Source organism: Notothenia rossii, assembly GCF_949606895.1.
Source record: "Notothenia rossii genome assembly, chromosome: 1".
NCBI classification, from domain to species: Eukaryota; Metazoa; Chordata; class Actinopteri; order Perciformes; family Nototheniidae; genus Notothenia; species Notothenia rossii.
This window is the reverse complement of record NC_136912.1, coordinates 72,129,598-72,155,510: the sequence shown is the minus strand read 5'-3', so window position 1 is coordinate 72,155,510 and position 25,913 is coordinate 72,129,598. Positions and strand designations below refer to the sequence as shown.

Sequence of the window (25,913 nt, the reverse complement as noted above, 5' to 3'; positions counted from 1 at the left end):
TTATCTGATGACTTTCAAAGAGAAATGCAAGCACACTCGGAATAAAGTACTATTTTCTTTTTTTAAATGTTTTTCGGATTTCATATCGCATAAACACCATATCCCAACGTGCATTGCGGCTAAACAATCCAATCACCAAGCTTCTAGCTGAGGATCTTGGGTAATCGGTTCAGTGGGTTTGTGTTGTTTATCGCGATGATGCTCGAAATGTCCGTTATAGGCCTACGTCTGTTTCCGGTTACTTTATTTTGAAATTCAGTTCCTGAGAAACGGCTAAAAAGCCTGAGATTATAGAATTAAACGAATAAATAAAAACAAGGATAATTGTGTGTTATTATTGAGTAAATAACAGTGTGTTATTTAGAAAAGAATAACAAATTAGAAGGAAAAAAAGATTTAAAAAAATACAGATTTCATTATTCTGAGGCTCCGACCCCCATTTATTTTCCTCACAGACGACAAGAAAAGTCCGATATTATACGATTTAAAATAAAAGCAATAATCGTGGCTTGATATTGAGTAAGAACCGGTAAGAACATGTTTTTACGAACAGCTTCCGGTCTACCAAGACCCGACGGACAAAACGTGGCGTATCATATGCACGCAAAACTCGGCCTCAGAACTCAATGGGAATGGTTAGCGTATCATATGCACGCAAAGTAGGACTTCTGCGTATCTATTGCACGCATTTCCAATGTGTAAACTCGTGTCATTTGTACGCAGACTGAAGAGAGTGGGTTGGTTACCTCAAATGACTCTGCGGGCTGAGGGGTCACTTTACCACCCGCAATATCATTTCCCATCAGAAATAATATACCTTTAATTGGTAATGGTGGACACACATCGACTGGGAAAAAAACTGTGATTAATTCTGACTGTACATAGGGTGACCAGGTCCCAACAAACCATGTGGGACAAGGAGTTCAGTCCAGAACTAGATCTAGATCTAGAACTAATACACTTGATTGTATTGGGTTACTCTTATTCTGACTATTTGGTGATGTATTTCAGCCACCTGGTATTTCCCTCTCCAAATATAATGACCATCAGAGTAAGCATTCTTAACTTATAGGCTATTGTGCCACTTATCCCCCATTCGGAATTTGACTGTATCAGAGAAGAGGTAGGCCTATGTCGAAAGAAATCTCATTTGCAATAGAACTGTACCAGATATTTCCATACAACTACTGGTTAGTGTTCAATAGCACCCTAGACAATTCAGTAATGGTATATGTTTTAGGGATTTCTGTTTTTCTGATAAATGAGAGACTAATGATGGAGTCCTATGCATGTTCCTATCACCAAAAGTACAATTTCCGTCTAAACTAAAGCTAAGTTTACAGGACTATAATTCAGTATTTTTTTAGTTAAATAATTGTCTGACTATTTGGTGTTGTAGGATAGCCACCTGGTTCATACCTCATCCTAAAGAGGATAAGAGAGGTCACCCTCAAGTTATGGGCTTTTTAGTCACCATTCCCATATTCGGCCTGGTCTAATTTGGCTCTTTTTGAGGGATTGGGTTAGTTCTAAAGAACAACCCAAAAAACATTTTTTCCCCCAAAATAAAATTTTACAACAATCAACTTCATTAATGGGAGACCCTAAAGATAAGAAAAATCATTGTTGTCATTTGTTCTACCTCGGGTAGGGGTATCTCAAAATCTGAGGTCCCTTACCTGCTAGACTAAGTATGTTTGTGTGGGACAATGTGGGACACCCTCTCAACAGCACCCCCCCCCATACTCGGGAAAAGAAATCTCTATTTCTATTCTGCTTCATTTGGTTTATTCAACAGCATCCAATAAACAATGACAGAAAGTGAAGTCAAAATGCAGTAACAATTTATTATCTTAATAAAGAAAAGTAAACTAAGGTTAACCAAGGCAGCAGGCATTATTCACTTCAAGTGTTTAGAAATGCATCTTCCTAATTCAACTAGTGTATTACCTCTAAAAGTAGGCACAACATAAATTAATAGATAAAATAAAACCATAAGTACAAATCAACACTATGCAATAGTTAGGTGAAACTAGGTGCAATAAACCAGGGGTCCCCAACCCCCGGTCAGCGGACCGGTACCGGGCCGCGGAGGTGTTACTGCCGGGCCGCGAAATAGCTGTGAGTTTATCGTAATATTTGCAGAATTATAAATATATAAAAATATTTTATCAAACATTTTTAATTTTTTAAATTTTTTTTAATTTTATACCGGTCATATTATTTCATCCAAAACATACAGAATAAATCAAAATTGGTTAGCATAAGGTCTCAGCCTCTCGTGCGCAGATAAAGTTACAGGTGGTGCGCCAATAGGATGTGGAGCACACATGAGACAACCGTTTAATCGCAGACTGTTATGTTTGTGGGGGAATGGCAGTGCATACATTATTTGAGATATATTTGAGCAACGTAGCAACGTTTCAACAAACGTAGCAACATTTCAACCACACACACCTCTAAACACACCCACATCGAATGGCCCGATTATTCCCCCTATTACTCGTTGTATGAAAGAAATGTCCGGTCACAAAGGCGCATGATGTGTGTGTGTATATCTGCTCTGCTCAGCTCCGCTGTGTGTGTGTATGTTCGGTGTGTCCAACAACGGCATTTGTTTTCAAATGACCATGAACAGTAATTTACACACATCTGACCAACTCCATAGGTATGTGGGTGTTCCCAAATTAAGTTAGTTTAATCTTAATCTCGATGTAGTGCTAAATGCTGTCAGAGTGAACCGGAAAGAACGCCCCGGTATGACGTTATTATTGCTGGCAAACAAGCCCAGGGGTTTCACTGACATTTCAGTTATATCAATATGTGTTATCAGGTAACTGCTAGAATCCACTTCAAGACACTGGTACTTGCGTACCATGCTGCGAATGGATCTGGCCCTTCCTACATCCAGGACATGGTTAAACCGTACACCCCAGCACGTGCACCCAAGTTCCCATCAGCAAAAACACGTGGATTTGCTATCCTGGCTCCAAAATGTTGGAATGAGCTCCCCATTGAAATCAGGACAGCAGAAAGCTTACAAATCTTCCGGCGCAGACTGAAAATGCATCTCTTTCGACTCCACTTTGAGCGATAGAATTACTAACAAAGCACTTATATACTAATAAAGGACTGGCTTATCTAAAGCCAGTTCATTAGCAGTTGAAATGTTTGGCTCTATGAAACCTGATGTACTTATATGATTCTGTTTTCTTCAAGTTTGTATCTTCCTGGTCGAATGTATTTATTGTAAGTCGCTTTGGATAAAAGTGTCAGCTAAATGAAATGTAATGTGTACAGTGGTCCTATTTTGTTTTAATTGTACCCTGGTTTTAAACTATGTTAATATGTTTTGGATGCATATTGTTCTATTATTTATTCAGGCTGTTACATACAATCAGCCACTGTTGCCACCTATATTAGGCTATATTATATTCATATTAATATTTGTAAAGCGGTCCTAATTTTTTGTTTGAATTGTATCCTGGTTTTAAACGTTAATATGTTTTGGATGCATATTGGTATTTCTTCAGGCTGTTAAATACAATTAGCCTCTGTTGCCACCTGCTGGTGATTAAATATTCAAATCAGTTAAAATTGACAACTGGTCCGCACATGTTTTTTAATGTATCTGCCGGTCCTTGGCACAATAAAGGTTGGGAACCCCTGCAATAAACGACACAGCAGCTTTTTGGCCTGTTAAAACTATTACTTTCTGCCTCGCTCATGAGAGTAACAGCTGGCGAAATTACAGCCTCGCCTACTGATTTCAAATGTGTGCTCTAAAATGATATTTATAAATGACTATTATCATTATTATAAGCAAGACAATAAACGGCAAGGATATGTAGAAAATAAACGTATTTGAGATACGTTCATAACGAACGTAACGTGGGAGAAAATACGTTTCTAGCTAAACGTAATTGAGAATGTTTAGTTCTGTGGGAACGTCATTTTTAGGAGACAGGGTTGCCATAATACATTCTGACAAAAAAATACAAATTATTATGAATACAAATAAAATAAAAGAAGCCTCCCGTGAGTTACTTCAAGCTATAAAGTAGATTTTAAAAAGTTTTATAGAATAAAAGCTCACTGCTGGACGTTGTAGAAATGCGTGTGTGCACCACGACAAAGGAGCCTCATTCACTTTACATTGGGGTTGTTTGCGTGGTGCAGACACGTAAATGTAGCAAAGTTCGTGACTCCACCACGCAATGCGGTGTTAAGGAGTCGTGGTGGAGTCATTCTGGTGAGATCAGGTTGACCTTGCATTGCAACAAAAGAGGCCAGGCCTGCAGCGGCCACTGCAACGCTGCAGCAATGCGTTCAAATGTCCCGAAATAGGAGTCCACTTCCGTCTCACGGAATATGGGAACTAACGATATATGTTTACCAATATCAAATATGGGTGGATGAGTTGGAGGTGGTAACATACCTGCAACCTGGGCAGAAGTGAGAGGTGCATGCAACTGAGCCTCAAGCTCCAGCTGACACAGCCTCACGACTGTATCTGCCTCAATCTCCAGCTTTCTGACTTCAAGCTGGAACCGTAGCTGTGCCAGTCTCTTCTGCTCCTTGTCCTTCACCTCCAGCTAGAGACGTGTGAGGCGGACCTTAAGTCGGGCCTCGTCCCTAGAGCTAGGACTGACCGAGGACAATGGGTCATAGCGAGGCATCGTGTACAGCGTTTTGGGCCGTCCGATATCCTCACCATTCACTCCCACTGCCTGAGCCGCTCGAGACTCTGCCTCGAGTTTCTGGCTACCCCTACCTTCAGTCAGGGCGCCTTCGGACACAGCTAGCTCTGGAATCCCGGACGAGCCCCAATTTATGTTACGTCCTGGCTCGTGCAAAGTGGAAAATAACATATAACCAGTTGGAATTGGTAAATTGGAAGTTTGTCACGATCTTGGTGTTATCAATCAATCAATCAATGTTTATTTATATAGCCCAATATCACAAATGTTACATTTGTCTCAGTGGACTTCACAGTTTGTACAGAATATCAGTATGACAATACGACACCCTCTGTCCTTAGACCCTCACATCGTACAAGGAAAAACTTCCAGAGAAAACCCAGTTTAAAGGGAAAAATGAGAGAAACCTCAGGGAGAGCAACAGAGGAGGGATCCCTCTCCCAGGACGGACAGACGTGCAATAGATGCCGTGTGTAAATTGAAAAGATAATACATTTGCAACATAGGTAGTCCAAATGTTTGGAAATGCATGTGTGTATAATAGGAAGATGAATCCATGAGTATATCCATCCAGGACTTATGATCCAGGACCACAGCCACGACTCAAGATCCAGGACTCGCAATCCATGACACAGGACCGCAGGATCATCCATGACTCCGGATCCCGGCGTATATAGACACCAAAAAGAAAGACATTTGGGGAAGCTGGGTTAATCGGAACATGAGAGTACACAGGTATAGACAGAGAGAAGGAAGAAGTTATGTGACGGTTTTAGTTTTGTCTGTCTGATAATGGGTTTTGTTTTGCTGTTCTGTTCTCCCTGTCTCTTGTTTTCCTTCCTGTGTTTTTCCTCCTGTGTCTGATTGTCTCATTGTGTTCAGATGTTGCCCTTGTGTTTCTGCCTCCCTTACCCAGCTGTTTATTGTCCTGTGATTACCCCTCTCCAGTGGCGGTTCTACGGGGTGGCATGGGGTGGCAGCTGCCACCTCAGAAAAATGCCTTGCCACCCCAGCTGCCACCCCATTTGGCAGCTTTGTTTTGAAAGAAAAGTTTGGCTCATCGGACATTTATGAGAGAAAATCTCTAATGTCCGAGTGCAAGTGGATGCAGCACAAGACGCGAGCCTTGTAACCCCTCCCCCCCCCCTGGCGCGAGCTTGGAAATCTGATTGGCGGCGATTTCATTTGAACGGGAGGAAAGCGCAAAACGAGAAGCATTTCGTATCCAAGTAGACAGAAGGAATGAGGTATTTGCGGTCAGGGTATGGCTGGGGTAGGCTACAGCCATACCAATAAATGGCTTAGCCCCACCATGAACAATGATGTTAAAGTAAGCAAAATAAAGTCTGCCAACTCGCGGAGTAAATTGCACAGACAGCAGTTAGTAAGATTGATTTCAGTAGCCACTTGTCTGGAAATACCGAAGACTAGAAACAGTTTTGAACACTTTTGTCACGTAGTGATCGTCTTCTTAATAGAACATCTTTGATAATATCTTCTTGCCAATCAAAATCACGATAACGGCGTGGTGTTGTTGCAGGAAGTCCCGACGGAGAATACTTTTGCTGTAGTACATCTCTATATACATCGGTACAACTATAAGACCCCACGGTTTGATGATTGATAGGTATGTGGGCTGTCTTTCATTTTGACACACAGAACAATGGGGGCTATCCACCCTTATCCACAATGTAAAGTAATTCACACAGCCTCTTCCCTCTCCTCTCTGTGAGGAGCAGCAGGTTCAGCTTTCAGAACAAAGTAACAAAAAACTAAAATGGCATTAATTTTTTTAAATACGTTGTGTAGTAATATATATTTATTTATTCTTCTTCTCAAGAGAGCACCAGAATGTGTGTTTGATGTTAGTATTTCAAAAAATCTCCTGGGGGAGAATCCTCCCAGACGCCCCTGCAGGGGTTGGGTTTTCAACTCTTTCACCTGTGGGGAAATTGCAGGATTGGCTCCAGGTCACCCTTTTTATTTACTACAAGACAAATGTGCCTTTTTATTTCATACAATTACATTTGGATTGAGACAGGGAATATAATCTAAATCTCACGCGTGGCGTTTCACTGTCAAGGGGAGCGTGTATGTAATTACATTGCAAATACTGACTTGAGCCCCACCACTGTATGGGTTAGCCCTACCATAGATTAGCCAACACAAATACTCTGGCGCCGCAACTATCTGCGGTCTACTATGACAGAGAAGAGCCTGTCAAGTTTGGCTGTACTCAGCATTGTATCAAAACGCACCATAGCTTTAAATCTTAATAAGATTGTGAGGCGTTTTGCTGATCAAGATGGTAATCGCCACGTTCAGCTGTTATAGACATGCCAACTTGATGCTCTGCTCACGGATGATTCGATGAGAATAATAAACTGTTTAAGAAGATGACCTTACATGTGTAAATACATGTTTCTTCTTTGTGGAGGTCTGCCCCCAAAAAACAGTTTCAAGTCCTGAGAAAGTCAAATGAGACGGTGTGTAAAACTTCACTGCCCAGCCAAAAAAAAGTAACCACTTTGATTTAACTAGGCGAGTAGGTACGGGCATTCCACTGGATAATAACTTCAGCGATGTATGTTTTAGCTGAATACACGTTTTTTTAACCCTAACTGATGCAGTTAGTCATTTCTTTAATGTTTGTTCTTTCTGATGTAAAGTCAAGGTTGTAACTGTTTGCAATGAAGTTGTGGGGCGCTGAACTGTTCCTTTGATTCTTTTGAATTATGATAGTAATTACTGGTCTTTCAAATTTGAAGGAGGGTGAGCAAGCATCTTGAGGAACATTCATCATTAACTCCTCCAAAAAATATAGTTTATTTAATAATAACACTGAATATGTGAATCATAACAGTGATTGACAGCTGATAGGAATAATATGATTGTTAATATTATCATATTCATACAGACACACATCGATGAGACAGTTAATTAATGTACTTATTGCAGCAGTCTACATATTTGGTACCCCTGCTGGTCTAAGAGTGAAACCAACTCATTCAGTTGAAATTCATTAAATTACGTGTGCCACCTTATATATTTATATTTAAGGCTTTACTGATGTGCCACAATAATCTCACCTAATGTTATTGAGTTAAAATATCAATATTGTGGCTTTCCAAGTTAACATTGATTGATATGACTGCGATTAAATCAGCATATACTTCTGCCAGGGGATGCCACCCCTGAAATTCTCCTGCCACCCTCTTGCCACCCCATGAATATTTGTCTAGATCTGCCCCTGCCCCTCTCTGTATTTAGTCTTGTCTTCCCCTGTGTGCCTTGTCGGTTCATTGTTTTTCTTGTCTCCCTCCATTTTGGTCACGATCGTTTTTGGTATTGTATCTTCCTCGTGTCATGCCATGTTATTTATGTTCATCAGCTTTTTTTAATTAAAACTCGCTTTTGTTTTGAAACCCGCTCCCCTTTTAATCTGCATTTGGGTCCTACCTTTTGCCGAACCTTAACAAAGTTGTTTATGGAGAGTGCTCAATAAAGTTGGCAACAAGACATCCACAATCAAAGCAAAAGGCCACAAAGGCACCAGTTTAAACAAACAACAAAAGGAACTAAGGGAGACCCTTTAAATAACAGTTTTAACAAGTTAGTATAAACAAAATAACTAACAACAAAATAAACTGAAGAAAACCTCACTTCTAAAGTGGGATAAAAAGAATAAGGCTAACAAAAATAATTAGTCACCAAAACACAGCCTGTGTAAAAATTAACCACAGTTAACGTTGTACAACTGAATTTCCCCACAGGGATTAATAAAGGTCCACCTAATCTTATCTTAATACAAGATAAAGATAAACAGAGTCACAATAATAAGCACAAATATACGCACAACCTAGTTAACCACTGTTAACAGAGCTAGCACAAAATGTACGGAGAGATTACCGAGATACGTCTGCCACAGATTCAGACCTCTCTCGACTAACTGCGGTGCACAAAGTCTTGTAATTGTCCCCGGAAGGTGTGTGCGGGTCACGCCTACCCGGGGAGGGACAAGAAGCCGGCATCCAATGGCGTCTGGGCAACGGCACAGCTCATATACTGTACATATACAACACACAGCTGCAGACAATTATAGAAAGGTTAATGGGCAGATAGAAGGTGGCGGCCGTAACACCAACCAAGGTAACACCTGGGCCCTTCCTCATTTCATCAAATTCCCCTCCTCGACTCCTCGACTCCTCGGTCCTCCGGTAGTGACCCGGAAATGAATTTCAGCGCGCCATGTTGAAGGACATCTAATTTCTCTCAATGCACTTCGAGGACCGAGGATCGAGCGTCGAGGAGGCTCTCTGGAGGAGCTATAACCGAGGATACACTGATGGGTCCTCCACGGTCCTACACGGCTCCTTCGTAGATGCACTTCCGGGAACAGAGATGTTTCAAAGAGTCGTGACGCACGGCCGGACTTATCTCAGCCAATGACAGCTCTGCATGCATCCCCTGGATATTATGTTATTAACTGCTTTCATTGCAACGCAATGTTTACAGTGAGAACAGCTGTGTAAAATATATATAACTCAGTATAACAGGCCTACTCTCTTTATTTGCTTTAGTTTAGTAGATGTCAGGATTCTCATGTTTTGTCACGTTTGTAGTTTTGTATGTCTGGTTATGGGTGTTTTCCTCCTTGCATATTGTCTGGTCCTTCTTCCTGTGTTTTTCCCTTGTCGTTAGTTTCCTTGGTGTGTCTAATTGTCTGATTGTGTTCACCTGTCGCCCTTGTGTTTCTCCTCCCCTGCCCGGCTGTTTCTCGTCTTGTGATTACCCCTCTCTGTATTTAGTCTAGTATCTTCCTGTGTTCAGGGTTGGTTCATTATTTTGTCGTTCCCGTTCCCCTTCATGTTGGTCTCTGTCACCTTTGTATTGGATGCTACCTGGTATCTGTTTTTGGATTCTTGTTTTTGTTCAGCTTTTGTTGAATAAAGCTCGCCTTTTGTTTCCTTTTGAAACCAGCTTCCTCCTCTCTCTGCATTTGGGTCCTATTTTCCCCCGACCCTGACAGAATGAACCAACCAGATATGGGCCCAGCAGATCCTTTTGAGCAGGAATTATTGGATTTTTCCTTTTATTTGGCTAACTGCTCTGATAGATGAAGGGGAGCGTCCGGGGTTCAGCTGCGAGAGGCTGCTCTGGCTGAGGCGCGCCAGATGACTGGAGAAAACAGACGTGGTGAAATTCCTACTTAGCTTGATTTTGGATTTCCTCTCGGTTTGTTATCCCCTGCCTGCTGGCCCCATGCATGCTGGCTCCCTGCCTCCCAATTCCCATGTTGACACCACGCTCATTGGTGTGTTCCGTCTGGAGTCAACATCTGCTTCTTTCCCAGTTCCTGCTCCTGTCCAGGAGCCGTTCTCTGGAACTCGTCTGGCATTTGGAGGTCCACGGAGCCTCCAAAAGGCTCCTAAGAGAGGGAGTCGCAAGTCCAGGCTAGCAGCCCGAGCCCCAAGAGCCATGGTTCCAGCCTTAGTTTTGGCCCCAGCAGCCATGGTTCCGGCCCCAGTTCTGGCCCCAGCAGCCATGGTTCCAGCCTCAGTCCTGGCCCCAGCAGACATGGTTCCGGCCCCAGTACTGGCCCCTACAGCCATGGTTCCAGCCCCGGTTCTGGTCCCAGCGGCCATGGTTCCAGACCCAGTTCTGGCCCAAGCAGCCATGATTCCAGCCCCAGTTCTGGCCCCAGCGGCCATGGTTCCAGCCCCAGTTCCGGCCCCAGCGGCCATGGTTCCGGCCCCAGCAGCCATTGTTCCGGCCCTGTGTCCTGTTCTAAACCAATCCAGAGTTATTCATCAAAAACCAAAAGACCTAACACAGAACACACTGAACTATTTGGGGCCAAAAGGACGTAAGTGCACTTACGCCCTTTTGGCCGTGAGAAATGTATTATGGGTAAAGCCTTTGGATAGCACTTGAGTCAAAATGGCTGACACCATATGTAAGCAAGCTAGGTCAATCATGAGAAGAAAGCTTTTCACTGATGAAGAAGTGTTACTAAGCTTATTCAAGATGCAGAAGAGCTTGATGAAGAGAATCTAACCTCAACTAGGGGGGTTTGGGGGCATGCACCACCAGGAAGATTTTTTTTAAATGTTGAAGTTAAAAGCATCAATCTGGTGCACTTTGAGAGCAACATGAAGAGATCTATGGATACATCTCTCAACAACCCATATGAAACAGAACTGTAAAGAGATTTTTTTCTTTATGGATATTTTACAAATCACTTCCCTTTTAAACTGTATTCTTGTTTATTAACAACAACTTTTTTTTACTGTCATATAGTATTGTATACCTGTTTACTTTATTCTCTTATTTTTCTATAACTATAATGATCATATAAAGATGTGCCTTTACCTCACTGGTTGGAGAAAAAGCTTCTTATATTCGTTAGCATAGCTAGCTAACCAGATGCTAATAACAACAACGTTATTGACTGTATGACCAGTATGACAGATGAACAGATCGCCACTGGGCTTTCAACTAAAGACACAGCCACGCAAAAACTGCGGCATGTGTACAGCTCCTTATGGGTATTGCAATTTGTGAAGTCCCGGCCCGGAGCCGCGTTCTGGTGCTCTCCGTTAGAACTACATTCCTGTCAGACGAGACATATACCACGTGATGACACGTTAGGCTCGTGTTGTGTTCAAGGACCCTGACCTTGGCCAGGAAAAACAAGCTTGTTTAATTATTTTGCGGTCTAGATTTCTTGAATTTTTTTCTTTTTTGCGTGTGTTTATAAATTACCTCGAGGGCCGTACCAAATGGTCTCGCGGGCCGTATACGGCCCGGAGGCCGGAGATTCCCCACCCCTGCTTTAGGAGATGTAGGTGCGTGTGGTACAGTCTGTAGGTGTGTGCGTGGTACAGTGTGTAGGTGTGTGTGTTGTACAGTGCGTAGATGCGGCGGACAGACGGGTCTCAGTTGGTTTGGTGTCCTATGCTTATGCTTGGGGGGGGGGGGGGGGGATATATATCCAGTCTCTGATAGTGTTACGTTATTATGAGAGTGCTCTGTTTGATTCTGAAATGGTATATATTTATATAAAATATGTGTGTGTGTGTCCGCATCTGTAGCCTGTTATTGTCTCATTATACCGCACTGTGAATGAATTAAAAGTAAATATAAGTCGTCTTGAACACATCTGTCCATCAGACAGAGTGCTGCTGTGCCTTTGTCATCATTAATGGACGTCTCTTTAAAATGACAGCTCAGAGGAGAGGAGTTCTCATTTCTCTAACCGCCTGCTGCTTCCCCTCCTCTCTCCTCGGCTCCCCTCCTCGGCTCCTCCGCTCGCATCTCCTGTGGGCGGGACTAAGTCTTGAGGATAGGACTCGAGAATAGGAGTCGAGGAGGGGAGTTAGAGAAATAAGAAAGGGCCCTTATCACCTGAATCTCCTCCTAGAGCAATATTGTCTCAGAGGGGCGTGGGGAGTGGCTCCTTATTTTCATCTAAATTAACAGACAGAGAATCAGCTCTTTTGAAACAGGGCTGAAACAGGGCTGAAACAGAGCGGTTTAGGGGATGCCACGGTCTGTTTGGTATTTCGAGCCAAACACTTAAGAGACATGTTTTGTATATATTTGAGACCTATAATATATTGATGAAAAACAGTATAAAAGGGGATCTTTAAAGCTTACTCTGACAATTATTTTATGGCCCCAACAAATATTACACCACATATTTAAGTAAAACATGTGATTAAATTCACTCATTATATTTCCTATAGTGAAGACAGTGGATCATTACGTTATCTGACTATAATAGACTATTAGAATACAATTTCCCCCCCAAAAGTTTTAAATTATTGTTACAGTGGATGAAGGTGGTAGGGGTGTGGTGTCTAAAGTCAAAGATGAATCCGGATTGGGCCAAATTTGACCCCGAGTCACCCAAAACAATTCTGCTGGGTCCTCCCAGACCCAAACACCAAATTATACACTTTTTTTTTAGAGACCTTCAGACTTCAGTTTTGTAGTGTTTATATAGCTGTTGTGGAGGATATCATGAAGCCTTGTTCCAATAAAAAAAACTAGAGCGTAGTTCTCATTCATAACACTCCGTTCGATGTCTCACTATGGGATGCGCCTCATCGCGGAGCAAACAGAAGCATTAATCTCATTACGCCAATCCTGATTGGCTGGTGATCTTGAAGTCAGCGTCAGGGAATCCACCCCCTATAAGTAGCCTGCGCTACGCCGCATGCGTCATTCAAACACCTCTTCTCGCTTCAGAGCACATCTCTATATTGGTAGCCGGGCTAGCTTAACAGTCCACAGACTGAACCAAGCTATCCAAGCTAACTTCGGTCGACGGGCGCTCGCCGGCTACTTCTATATATACTTCTGCAAGAAGACTGTTAATACTAACACACCAGTTAGTATTGCAAATCGACCTCGCCGTTTTCTCCTCGGGAATAAAGGTAAGGTTTTGATTTTTTCAAGCTAGCAACACACGTGTTGCTAGTTTGTCTTCCCTCACTACCGACACCACGGTAGCGAGGACGTTTTTTCTTTTTCTCTCTCACACCAGAGGAGGGGAAGATAAAAAGGGTATTAACACACCAGTTAATATTCTTTGAGAATAAAATTCTACACCGTCGTTTTTTCTCCGGATTAACGACAGTTGGGGAAGTATTTTTTCTCAGCAACGTACCTGTTACGAGCGGGTCCTCTCCACGCCGTCACCACGGCGACCGAGATGGACGCTTCTCTCCCTCACACCAGAGGAGTCAGGGACTCGGAGGCTCGGCTCTGTGGCTGCGGGTTGAAGATATCAGGCACAGACTCACACCAGGTCTGCTCGTCCTGTCTCGGGCTGGAACACGCCCAGGAGGCTATCGACAACCCCGGCTCGTGCGGACATTGTGCCCGCTTCACCATCAAGAGCCTCCGCCGACGGCTAGCACGCCAAGCTAGCTTGTCGGGTCAGGACTCCCTCATGTCCTCTGATTTACCGGACGGAAATCAGGACACGGGGGCGTCCACCACAGAGATGGAGCCCCGCACTGTGTCGGTCTGGGGCTCATCAGTAGTGGCAGCTGCAGAACCGGAGTCCCGCGCCGTGTCAGGCTGGGACTCGGTGGCAGCGAGGGACGTGCGAGCGGAGCCCCGCGCTGTGTCAAGCTGGGGCTCCCAACTGGACCTCACCATGGTCTCGCCCGCGGATGATGTCCCGGAGTTGGACTACATGGAGGACGAAGAGGATGAAACCTCTGGATTCCTCCTGTCCGACTCTGATGAGCAAGACGATGATGTCTTCGTGTCATCAGCTCAGGCTGCAAAGCCGGGAGCGATGGCTGCTCTCCCGGGCGATAGCACACCAGCTTCGCCCTGTCTGAGTATAGACCTGCAGGCCGTGTGTCAGTGTGCCGCAGCCAGACTAGACATCCCATGGCCCGAAATGGCCAAGGAGACCTACAGGTCCCGTTACGAGGGGAAAAATTTGCCCCAAGCAACGAGGACAAAGAGGCAACTCCTGCCGGTCTTCCCGGAGATGTTGGATGAGGTGTCGGTCTCGTGGAGAGACCGGCCCTTCAGCAACAAGGCCCCAATCCAGGGTGCCTCCTCCCCTAGACTGCGACGGTATGGAGAGGCTCGGCCTGCTCCGCATACCGCCGATGGAACCGCTGGTGGCAGCTCACCTCCTCCCGAGGATGGCGACTACACCGAGCAGGAACCCCACGCTGCCGGCAAAGGCGGACCGGTTCCAGTCAACCATGACTGAACGGTCCTACAGAGCCGCAGCATTGTCTGCCAGGGCTTTGAACATTTCCTCGCTGCTAACCGCTTACCAAGCGGAGCTCTGCGAGGATCTATCGAGTAATCCTGGACCGGCAGTACTGGACGAGATAGCCGCGATCACGGACATCTGTCTCCGCGTTCAACGCTGCACCGTCCAGGCCACGGGAAAGGCAATGGGAATTATGGTGGTGCAGGAAAGAGCTAGATGGCTCAACCTCACCAACCTCCCAGACCGGGAAAGAGAGGATGTGCTGGACATGCCCATCGTTCCCGAGGGGATTTTTGGATCTGCGCTCGCTTCTATGCAGAAGAGATGCGAGTCCAAGAAGAAGGAAGACGAGGCCCTCCACCTCTGTCTTCCTCGATGGGTCCAGCCGCTGCCTTCACAGCGGCAGTCCCTCGCCCAAGCTACCTCAGCTGCTCGGTTTAAAGTACCGAAACAGCAGAGGTCACGGCCCGCCCCGAGTCCCCAGCCCAGGCAGGAGACGAAGGCGAATTGGCCCAGAAAGTCTCCGGTTCCGGCTGCAGCCCAGGCGCAGCCAACCCGGAATTTCGGCCAGCACGCGAGGAAGAAGAAGCTGGCGGCTTGACAGCCTCCTCTTCTTCCCTCGGTGACGGAGCTGGAAGGTTCCCCAGCTCCAGATGTGTTCCCGCTGCCTCGAGAGATGCCTCAAAGCCATCCTCAAGTGCACCAAAACACATGTCACAATATTGCTCTGTTTTCTCGGATAAAGCATTTTCCGCTGACGCATCCAGGCCTCAGGCTGAGGGCGCAGCTCAGAAAAATGAAAGAGAAAACAATAAAACCAATAAACAGCCCGCCATTTGTTCCCCTTTTGAGAGCAGCTACGGCCTCTCTCAAAAGGCGGACGATGAACGGGTCTGTGAAGGCACCGCCGCCACGCGCATGCGCAGTAACGACTGGGGCTGTGAGGCTACCACCGTCACGTGCAGGCGCAGTGCCGGCTGGGGTTGTGAAGGCACCTCCGTCACGCGCATGCGCAGTGTCGGTGGGGACTGTCAAATCGGGGTACCACCGTGTTCAGACACTAGAGGGCCCCATAACACAACAAATAGAGACTCAGAGGGCAAAAGACGTGACATCTCTGCTGGCTCTAAGGAGCGAACAGTGGAAGATGCTCACAACGTCTGCTTGGGTGTTCAAGACAGTTACACGGGGTTACAGACTCCAATTCGCTGTCACCCCCCCTTGCTTCTCGGGCGTTCTGTATTCACAGGCCCGAGGGGAGTCAGCCCACATTCTAGAAAGAGAGATTCTCTCACTTCTAGAAAAGGAGGCTATATCTATAATACCCGCCGAGCAGAGTCAGAGCGGCTTTTATTCCAAGTATTTCCTCGTTCCCAAACGGGGAGGGAACGGAATTCGGCCAATACTAGATTTGAGGGCTCTGAACAAATATCTAAGAAGATACAAATTCAGAATGCTCACTCACACATCTCTGCTGCGTCTCGTGCGACAAAACGACTGGTTTACATCAGTCAACCTGAAAGATGCGTATTTCCACATCCCAGTATATTACCCACACAGGAAATATCTGAGGTTCGCATTTCAGGGGATCTGTTACGAATACAGAGTACTTCCCTTCGGTCTGTCTCTCAGTCCAAGAGTGTTTGTACGATGTACGGAAGCCGCGATAGCCCCGTTAAGACAACAGGGTATTCGCCTGGCAACCTACCAAGACGACTGGCTGCTTCTCGCACAGTCGGAACAGGAGGCTATTACGCAGACAAATGTCCTCGTAAAGCACCTGCTCAACCTGGGTTTCATAATAAACACAGAAAAGAGCATGTTGTGCCCGGCACAGACTGTACTCTTCCTGGGTTCACACCCGCCTGTCAGCGGAAAGAGTGAAAGCTTTCAGAGCTTGCCTCGCTCATTTCCAGCTGCGCAAACATGTTCTTTTCAGATCATGGCTGCAGTTACTGGGGCTCATGGCGTCAGCCATCCTGGTTGTACGGCTGGGACGGTTACACATGAGGGAGTTTCAGCGCTGGGTAGCCGCTCTAAAACTAAACCCTGCGCGTCATGGAGCACGGAGAGTGATGGTTACTGTGAAATGCGTAATGGCACTGCGCCACTGGCTGCACCCGACTTTTCTGGTACGGGGCGTGCCTATGGGTGCTGTCCTTTCACGGAAGGTGGTCACCACAGACGCATGTCTGACAGGCTGGGGAGGTATTTACGAAGGTCGTCCGGTGAGGGGTCTCTGGAGCAGAGACCTCCAGCGGTCGCACATAAATTACCTGGAGCTTTTAGCGGTGTTCCTCACCCTAAAACGCTTTCTGCCTTTTCTCAGAGGACACCATGTCCTTGTGAGGACGGACAATACAACCACAATATCGTATATAAACCGACAAGGGGGTTTGCGCTCTCTCCAGTTACACATGCTGGCATGCAAACTGATCTTGTGGAGCTGCGGCCGTCTCCTCTCTCTCTGAGAGCGACGCACGTACCGGGTGTGATGAACCTCGGGGCAGACCTGCTGTCCCCAGACCTGTGTACCACTATATGCAGACTTGACTCTACATCCAATGGTTGTGAGCCAGCTGTGGGTGCGTTACGGCCGAGCCGCGGTAGATCTGTTCGCATCAAAAGAAAATGCTCACTGTCAGCTTTTCTTTTCAATGCGCGATCAAAACGCACCATTAGGCGTGGACGTGCTCGCGCACATTTGGCCTCCGGTCCTCCTGCTTCCTCCACTAGGTCTCTTTATGACTGTAAGTGGAGGGTGTTTGAGGACTGGTGCCTTCAAAAAGGGCACACCTCTTTTCAATGCCCTGTGGGAGTGATTTTATCATTTCTACAGGACCTAATTGATAAACACAGAGCTTTCTCCACGATCGAAGTCTACCTGGCTGCTATTGCTGCATGCCATGTGGGTTTTGAGGGTAAGACGGCCGGCCAGCATCCTCTGGTCTGCCGTTTTATGAAGGGAGCTCGCAGGCTCCTTCCTGTTTCCAGGTCACTGGTGCCCTTATGGGACTTGACAGTGGTTTTAGATGGGCTCACTCGAGCCCCATTTGAACCCCTGGAAGAAGCTGACATGAAGCACCTGTCACTCAAGACAGTGCTGTTACTGACCCTGGCATCCGCCAAGCGAGTCAGTGACATTCATGCGCTATCTGTACATCCTTCATGCACTCAGTTCGCCCGAGGGTTAACGAGAGTGTTGCTGAAGCCCAACCCTGCCTTTATACCTAAGGTGGTTGGTTCATGTACCCCCTTTGACATTGAGGCATTTCCTCCGCCGCTGTGTCCCTCCGGGGAACAGCAGCCGAATTTGCTATGTCCAGTCCGTGCTTTACGCACTTATATGGACAGATCAAAAGAGTTTCGTCATAATGACCAACTCTTTGTGTCCTGGGCTAACCCTCAGAAGGGCAAGCCTGTTACTAAGCAACGGCTCTCTCACTGGATTGTGGAGGCAATTGCTTTGGCTTACACGAGTCAGGGTCTGCAGGCACCTTCGGGTTTGCGTGCTCATTCGACTCGTGGTCTGGCTACATCCTAGGCTTTGTTCAGGGGTGTTTCCATCCAAGACATTTGTGCAGCAGTGAGCTGGTCCTCGCCGCTCACTTTTGTCCGCTTTTACAGATTAGACGTCTTTGCTCCCAGTGTGGCCCATGCAGTGCTGGGCCCCCTGCTGAGTTAGAGCTCTAACTGTTAAGTTCTGGTTGGTCTTGGTGACTTTTGAGATAAGCTCGTCTGGCAATACGGGAGCTACAATATCCCATGGTGAGACATCGAACGGAGTGTTATGAATGAGAACTATAGGTTACTTACGTAACCCCAGTTCTCAGAGTAACATGAAGTGAGATGTCTCACCAGACGGCCCTCCTTGCTATGGTGAAGCGAGAAGAGGTGCTTATTTTGAATGACGCATGCAGCGTAGCGCAAGCTACTTATAGGGGGTGGATTCCCTGACGCTGACGTCAAGATCACCAGCCAATCAGGATTGGCGTAATGAGATTAATGCTTCTGTTTGCTCCGCGATGAGGCGCATCCCATAGTGAGACATCTCACTTCATGTTACTCTGAGAACTGGGGTTACGTAAGTTACCTATAGTTATTATATCATTTGAACTTGAAACGGGTCACGGGAGACCCGAACACAACATAAGGGTTAAAGGGGCCCTATGATGCTCATTTTCAGGTTCATTTTTGTATTTTATGCCTCAACATGTTTACATGCTTTAATATTTTCAAAAATATCTTTATTTTCCTCAAACTGCCAGTACTGCATCACCTCTTTGACTAAGATATGGCCAACATTCCAAGACTTATTTTCAACTAATGCTGGGCAAAATAAAAAGTTTGAGTGAATATAATTACAAGTTTCATAGACATCCAATCAAAGAAAAAAATAAGACATTTTAGCCTTTAATGCAGCTCAATAAGGTAGGCTAATGATGATACCAGAAAACAGGGGGTTACGTATTGTAACCCTAGTTATATAAGCACAGGCGGAGCCCTCTACTGGACTCTATGGGTACTACTCTCTATCATGCTGTGCGTGCTTTCACCTACTGAGTTTACGTAAACATAGCCGGCCAATCGGGGCGAGCCTACCTGAATGCGCGCGTAGGCCCACAGTCAGGGCCGGCCCTAGACATTTTGGTGCCCTAGGCGAGATTATGATTTGGTGCCCCCCCCGCCTCCAAGCAATACACAATAGAATATATAAAGAATAAATGAAAAATCTCTACAAAAGACCAATACACTACAAAAACTGAAACTTATTGACATAGGTAATATACATAAAGAAGGTTTCAAATGTATTCATTATTGTATGAACATGTTTTAATTGGGGGGTGGATGTCACATCCTCTAGGGGGGTCCGGGGGTATGCCCCCTTCGGAAAGATTTGTTTTAACATTTTAAAGTAAAATGCTTCAATCTGGTGCACTTTGAGCAGAATTACTAGAGACTAGATCTAGGGGTATAACTCTAAACACCCATATGAAAAAGATCGGTTTACATTTTAATAACCAAATAAGTATGTGAACATAACCAATAACCCACAGCCAATAACAAATAAATGTAACATATTTTTTATTTATTTTATCCTTATTGTTATTATTGTAGTTATTAAATGAAAATCACTCATCAAACAAAAGTAGCTTCTCTTAAAACTTCAAGAAAAGAAAGTGCAAACGTGGACAAAAATATAGCCAACGGAGCTCTTACAACTGAGGTTATTGCAAATAAATTAAGATAATGAACAACATTACACACACTATAAATCAAATGAAACAGGCAATCAGAACAACAAGTCTCTGCTATGTTATTGTGTCCTTTAATTAGTCCACATCCTTAAAGTCGGACACGTCTGGACTTCCTTGCTGCAAATTCATTTATTGTGTCGTCAAATGATATTTGCCCCGAAACCTTGCGATTGATGCTTATTAAAGCTAATCCATTGAGGCGTTCTTGAGCCATTGACGACCTCAGGTATGTTTTAATGAGCTTCAATTTAGAGAAGCTCCTCTCCCCAGCAGCAACTGTCACTGGAATAGTGACAGCGATCCTGAGGGCCACCCACATATTTGGATACACTTCGTTCATTTTCTTCTCCTGTAGGAAAGTCAGAAGTTCCAGGGTAGTCATGTTGGCTTTTGGCAAAGCTGGGAAATTCTGCATCTCCAGTGCAAGTTCCCTCTTATCCAGGTCTGACTGCCCACCCCAGCTCAGGGTGTTGCTGAGTGTTTCACACTGCTTCGTCAGATCTTCCTTTGGCAGGTCAGGGAAGTTGAGTAGCACCCCAAACTTTTTCTCTACTTCACCTAAGGTCTTGAATCGCTCCTGCAGTGATGCAATGGAAACATCCACCACCATATTGAAAAAAGAAACTTCGAGTTTCTTTAGTGCATCACTCACTTGCTCCTCCTGGGACTCATAGGAGAACTGTCTCTTGGTTGATCTCAGCCTCTTCTGCTTGAGAACAGCTTCCACATTCATTTGGCCACAGATGTCTTTGGCAGATGCTTGGGCAGAAGCAAATCCATTGCCTCTGTAGCTGACCAAAGAAACTTCTGTTTTTCTCAGTAGGTCAACAGCAATATCCAGCTGCATTGACACTGATTGCAACATTTTGCTGACATGTTTGATGTTGGTCAGGATGTCATACCATACCACAGTGCATATTGCAAAGCGGTATGATCCAACCTCTTCAGCCAAAGATTGTGCCTCAATTTTTACGACTCCATCTGTGGCTTTATCCCTCACCTCTAGAAGTGCATCTCTGACTTCTGCTGCCTGATACCTTACAGCCTCTATGCTGTTCATCCGACTCTCCCATCTGGTATCAGACCATGATTTCAATGTGATGTTCACATGGCTTTTTAGGATGGACCATCTCTGAGTGGAGGCAGAGAAGAGTGTGAAAAGCTTCTGCAGGTAGCCAAAGTAGCTAGTGGCTTCTGCAGAGCTTTTTGCTGCATCAGCTACCACCAGGTTCAATGTATGTGCTCCGCATGGCACAAATAAAGCCCTTGGATTGATTTGAACAAGTCTGGCTTGGACTCCTTTCCTCTTTCCTTTCATATTTGCACCGTTGTCATAAGACTGCCCTCTACAGTCTTCAAAAGGGATATCAAGCTGTTCTAATCTCTTTAGAATCAGGGTTGAAAGGCTTTCTCCAGTGGACTGTTCTACCTCAAGGAACCCCATAAAATGTTCTTTTATTTGGGGCGTGTCCTGGGTTGTAACTAGTCGAATAATGACTGATAGTTGCTCTGTATGGCTCAAATCTGGGGTGCAATCCAAAATAATTGAAAAGTATTTGGATTGTTTGATTTCCTTCACCATATGGTCCCCAATCTTCCCACTGATGCAATCTATCAGTTCATTTTGAATTCGTTTTCCCAAATAGGAAATATTGGTGGTTCCTCTTTGGACCTCAGCAACATGCTGTTTGAGGACTGGGTCGAACTTCGCCATGAGCTCTACCTCCTTCAGGAAGTTGCCATTATTTGGCTGGTTAAGTGTTTCTGTCGTCCCTCTAAAGGCAATATTTCGCTCTGCCAACGACTGAATTATTGCCACCAACCTGGTCAGGACTTCACGCCACTTCCTCTTTTCAGCCTCCATAAGTGCCATTTCTACCTTGTCTATAGTTAGGCCCTTTTCAAGTCGAGTCTCCAGTTCCTTCCACAACGTCATGTGCCTAGAGTGTTCTGGGCTGTTCTCATGTGTTTTTAGTTTGTCAGTGCAATTTTTCCAGTCATTTAGTCCACTGCTGATTAGTTGGTACTCTTTTTGGGAGAACAGCTTGCAGCAAAAGCAGTAAATACTTTTGTTTTTCTTGGAATACACAACCCAGCTCCTCTTGATTGTCTCTCCATTCACTAATCTTCTGTAAAAGTAGTGATGATGGCAACTTCTCCCTCCCTCCTTTTTAGGAAAAGTGAAGTCGGATTTTAAATGATATGGCCCACGTCTGACTAACTCCATCCTCACTGTATCACTCAGTGCTGGCCAGTCAGCAGGATCTGAGGGGACTGCAATGGTGGACTCAGATGGGCCTGGGCAGTCAGCAGGATCTGAGGGGACTGCAGATGGGCCTGGGCAGTCAGCAGGATCTGAGGGGACTGCAATGGTGGACTCAGATGGGCCTGGGTAGTCAGCAGGATCTGAGGGGACTGCAAAGGTGGACTCAGATGGGCCTGGGCAGTCAGCAGGATCTGAGGGGACTGCAATGGTGGACTCAGATGGGCCTGGGCAGTCAGCAGGATCTGAGGGGACTGCAATGGTGGACTCAGATGGGCCTGGGCAGTCAGCAGGATCTGACGGGACTGCAGATGGGCCTGGGCAGTCAGCAGGATCTGAGGGGACTGCAATGGTGGACTCAGATGGGCCTGGGTAGTCAGCAGGATCTGAGGGGACTGCAATGGTGGACTCAGATGGGCCTGGGCAGTCAGCAGGATCTGAGGGGACTGCAATGGTGGACTCAGATGGGCCTGGGCAGTCAGCAGGATCTGACGGGACTGCAGATGGGCCTGGGCAGTCAGCAGGATCTGAGGGGACTGCAATGGTGGACTCAGATGGGCCTGGGTAGTAAGCAGGATCTGAGGGGGCTGCAATGGTGGACTCACATACTATGCTCGTTATTCCTTCACCTGCAGGCAGGCAATCCAAACATGCAAATAAGTTATTCATGCTTCAGTTTTCATTATTTATCATAATAATAACAATAATAATAATGACAAAAAAGTAGTGTATGAACGATTACACAGAGACCATAAATGTTTGGCAAAACTTACATTCTTCAGAGTGTGATGTACATGGGAAATCAGATGTTCCTTCTCCAGCAACTGGGGGCTTTTTGAGGTATTTCTCAAGTGCAGCTGGACATTTATAGGGTAGATATTAGCACATTACAAGCAAAAACATTTATATACAGTCAGGCAAAAATAACTGCTGCAATCTGCCTCAGCTGTATGCAAGTTCACAACTGGCCTATATAAAAGTGAGGTTCTGCTGCCCCAGGAGATCATTTGCAAACATAAGTAACAACTAAATAATAACACATGCCCATATTGGTTGGTCAGCCTCACTTTATACAAAGGAGCAGTTATCCAGATAGCTTTCTTCTGGCTAACATTAACATTATTTCGTTACATCAGCATATAAAACAAAGCATTGCACAATAATTAGACATTAAAAAGTGCAGAAAATAAAAAAAATATAATAGAAAATAAACAGAAAAATAAATATATATATATACACACAAGTTGACCGTGAAAATAAACTATCTGACAAATTAAACACTATTGGAGGATCAATTTACAGCTATCACAATATAAAAGTAGGATATTATTTACAAAAAGATTATATAGGAATAATAACACATAAATAAAAACTTAAAATCATTTGTATCTATCATTCTGTATCAGAGGCTCGCTGCTAGCATGGCATCAAAGCTGTATCATGGCTACCTCCTTAGCTAGCTAGCTAGCTTAAAATCAAATGTCTAACGGTACAGTACATACTGAATTTTTTTTTTTACACAAGCCGACTTACCTCTGTCTTTGACTTTCGATTCCTCCTGTTCTTTTTTCCGTTTCCTTCCCGTTGCCCCAGAAGGCTTGGACCTTTTCATAATGCTAATGTTTTGCCTCTTGCTGTTGCGATCGTTGCGATCTCCGACACTTTCAGCTGGAGCTGCCGCGTCACTTTGGCTGTGAGCCACGGCCTGTGGGTGCCTGATAATAAGCGACCATCCCCCCCTTTCATCACTTACAGTTACAGCGCCCATCGTACAGGGCAAATGCAAAATGTTGCCGCCGGCCCGGGGTGCAAAGGGTGTTTACTTTGTTCAATTATTGTAAATGTATTACATCAAGGGCAGAAAATTAGGCAGAATAAAAATAATTTTAATTTTTTTTTATTAATTTTTTTTTTCTCCCCTCCAGATTTTTTTTTTTTGCGCCCCTCCAGATCTGGCGCCCTAGGCGACCGCCTAGTTCGCCAGTGGGAAGGGCCGGCCCTGCCCACAGTATATAAAGGCGGCTACACCCGCCGCCCACTATCCTATACACTCTTCAGCAAGCGGACTAGGAAAGACAGGGCCCACAGGTAGAGGGCTCCGCCTGTGCTTATATAACTAGGGTTACAATACTTAACCCCCTGTTATATTTCACACAGGCGATGTATACACGCCCTGTCATCCAACAACATCGACCCACCACACCGTCCCTGACCGGCTTTTGGCTAACATCCATTGCATCCCCACTTCCTCCCATCCGGTTGTAACCGTAGAGAAGTCGGGGCCGCAATTTGGATAAGGCACACTCACACACGCTTACTTCGTGTAGAGTGTGCATGGAAAAGATCTGTGCGGAGACTCCGTCTGGACCCTACCGCGCACCATGTTCCCCAGGTCCCCAGGAGCATGGGAAAACATAAGTGCACCACGTCCCCCACACTCACACACACTCCGTGTAGAGTGGGCATGGACAATAGTGAGAAAGGCTCTCCCAGCCTGCCTCCAGCCCTGTATGGGGCTGATTGCGCACCATGTCTCCCGAGTCCCTCAGGAGAATGGGAAAACACAAGTGCTTTATGTCCAGGGGGGGGGGGGGGGGGGGGGGGGGGGGGTCAGACACCTGCTGACCCACAGCCACCCCCCCTCTCACCTGTCATGCGTTGTCTCGGCAAGCACAGACGACGAGAAGGAGCCAGACATGTCCAGGAGATAACATTTTATGAAGGAACCTGGCGTAGACCAAGACGCCACCGTGTATATATCTTCTACACTCACGCTGCTGAATAAGGCTGTTTGACACAGCCACAGCCCGTGTAGAATGTGCACGGACCCCAGTGGGGAGGGCTCTCCCCGCCCGTCCATAGGCATGTATAATGCAACCGCATAGCCATCCTGTTAGGCGCTTCTTGGAGAGAGCTTTTCCAGCCACACCATCCCCAAAGCACACAAACAGCTGTTCAGTGCGTCTAATGGCAGCCGTGCACTCTACATAACATGTAACATGCACTGCCTCCTGACCCCCTGCAAAAACCGCACCATAAGCGGCTGACTGAAGGCTGACCTGCCCCCAAATCCCTCATGGCAGGACGAAATGGCTGCTGCATACACCTTAATTGTGGAATGAGCCAGCCCCCTGTCCCCCAGTATCTGTAAGTAGGTAAGAATAGAGCCCAGCATGCAGACAGAGGCTCTAGACTCCTTCCTTCACACCATCGCCGGAATCCCGCCCACTTTGGCCTGTAACAGGCTGTGGTGGATTCTGCTTTTGCTGCTTGGATAGTCTAAATAACGTTGTCAGACAGCCCCACCTGTCTCAGCCTGTCCCTTTCAGGAGCCAAGCCTGGAGAAGTTGGCCCAGAGTGGGTAACGCCCCTATTGCACCTGCTTCCTGAGACAGCACTCCCCAGACCTGAGGAATAGCCCAGGGCTGGCCCACCATCATCTGTGTTACCCCCGGGTACCACGGCGCCAGGCGGCGATCTGGGGCCACTAGGATGACTGGCAGCTGCTCCCGCCTCACCCTCTCCAGGAGGGGGGGGGGGGGGGGGTAAGGTGCAGCGGCGGAAAGGCGTAAAGCAGCTTCCTTGGCCATGGCTCGTGTGCAAATGCGTCCACCCCCAAGCGCGGATTGTCCCACCGGGCCAGGGAGAACCACAGGGCACAGTGACAGTTGCGCCGATCGGCGAACAGGTCCACCTCTGCTCTCCCGAACTGAGTCCAGACCTGCTTCACCACCTCCGGGTGAAGCCTCCGCTCATCTGGCAGGGGTCTGCCTCTTGACATGAGGTCGGCCCCCCGTTCTCCCGTCCCGGGATGTGCAGGGCCCTTAGAGACAACACAATCTGTGAAACCCACAACCACAGGTTCTCTGCTGCGGTCAACAAGGCTATTGAGTGGACTCCGCCCTGCCTGTTGATGTACGCCACTGTGGTGCGGTTGTCGC

The 25,913-nt window shown here is 46.1% G+C and overlaps 1 protein-coding gene across 1 annotated transcript; it reads right to left on the bottom strand.

Annotated features, from left to right (window-relative positions):
- Window positions 1-19,563: 19,563 nt before the first annotated feature.
- On the bottom strand, window positions 19,564-23,877 carry LOC307024755 (zinc finger MYM-type protein 1-like). Its single transcript, XM_079659143.1, has 3 exons — window positions 23,506-23,877; window positions 22,746-22,829; window positions 19,564-22,601 (listed from the first exon to the last, which is right to left on the bottom strand). Exons 1-3 carry the CDS (start codon window positions 23,738-23,740, stop codon window positions 19,798-19,800), a joined length of 3,123 nt encoding a protein of 1,040 aa, XP_079515269.1. The 5' UTR covers window positions 23,741-23,877; the 3' UTR covers window positions 19,564-19,797.
- Window positions 23,878-25,913: the final 2,036 nt, after the last annotated feature.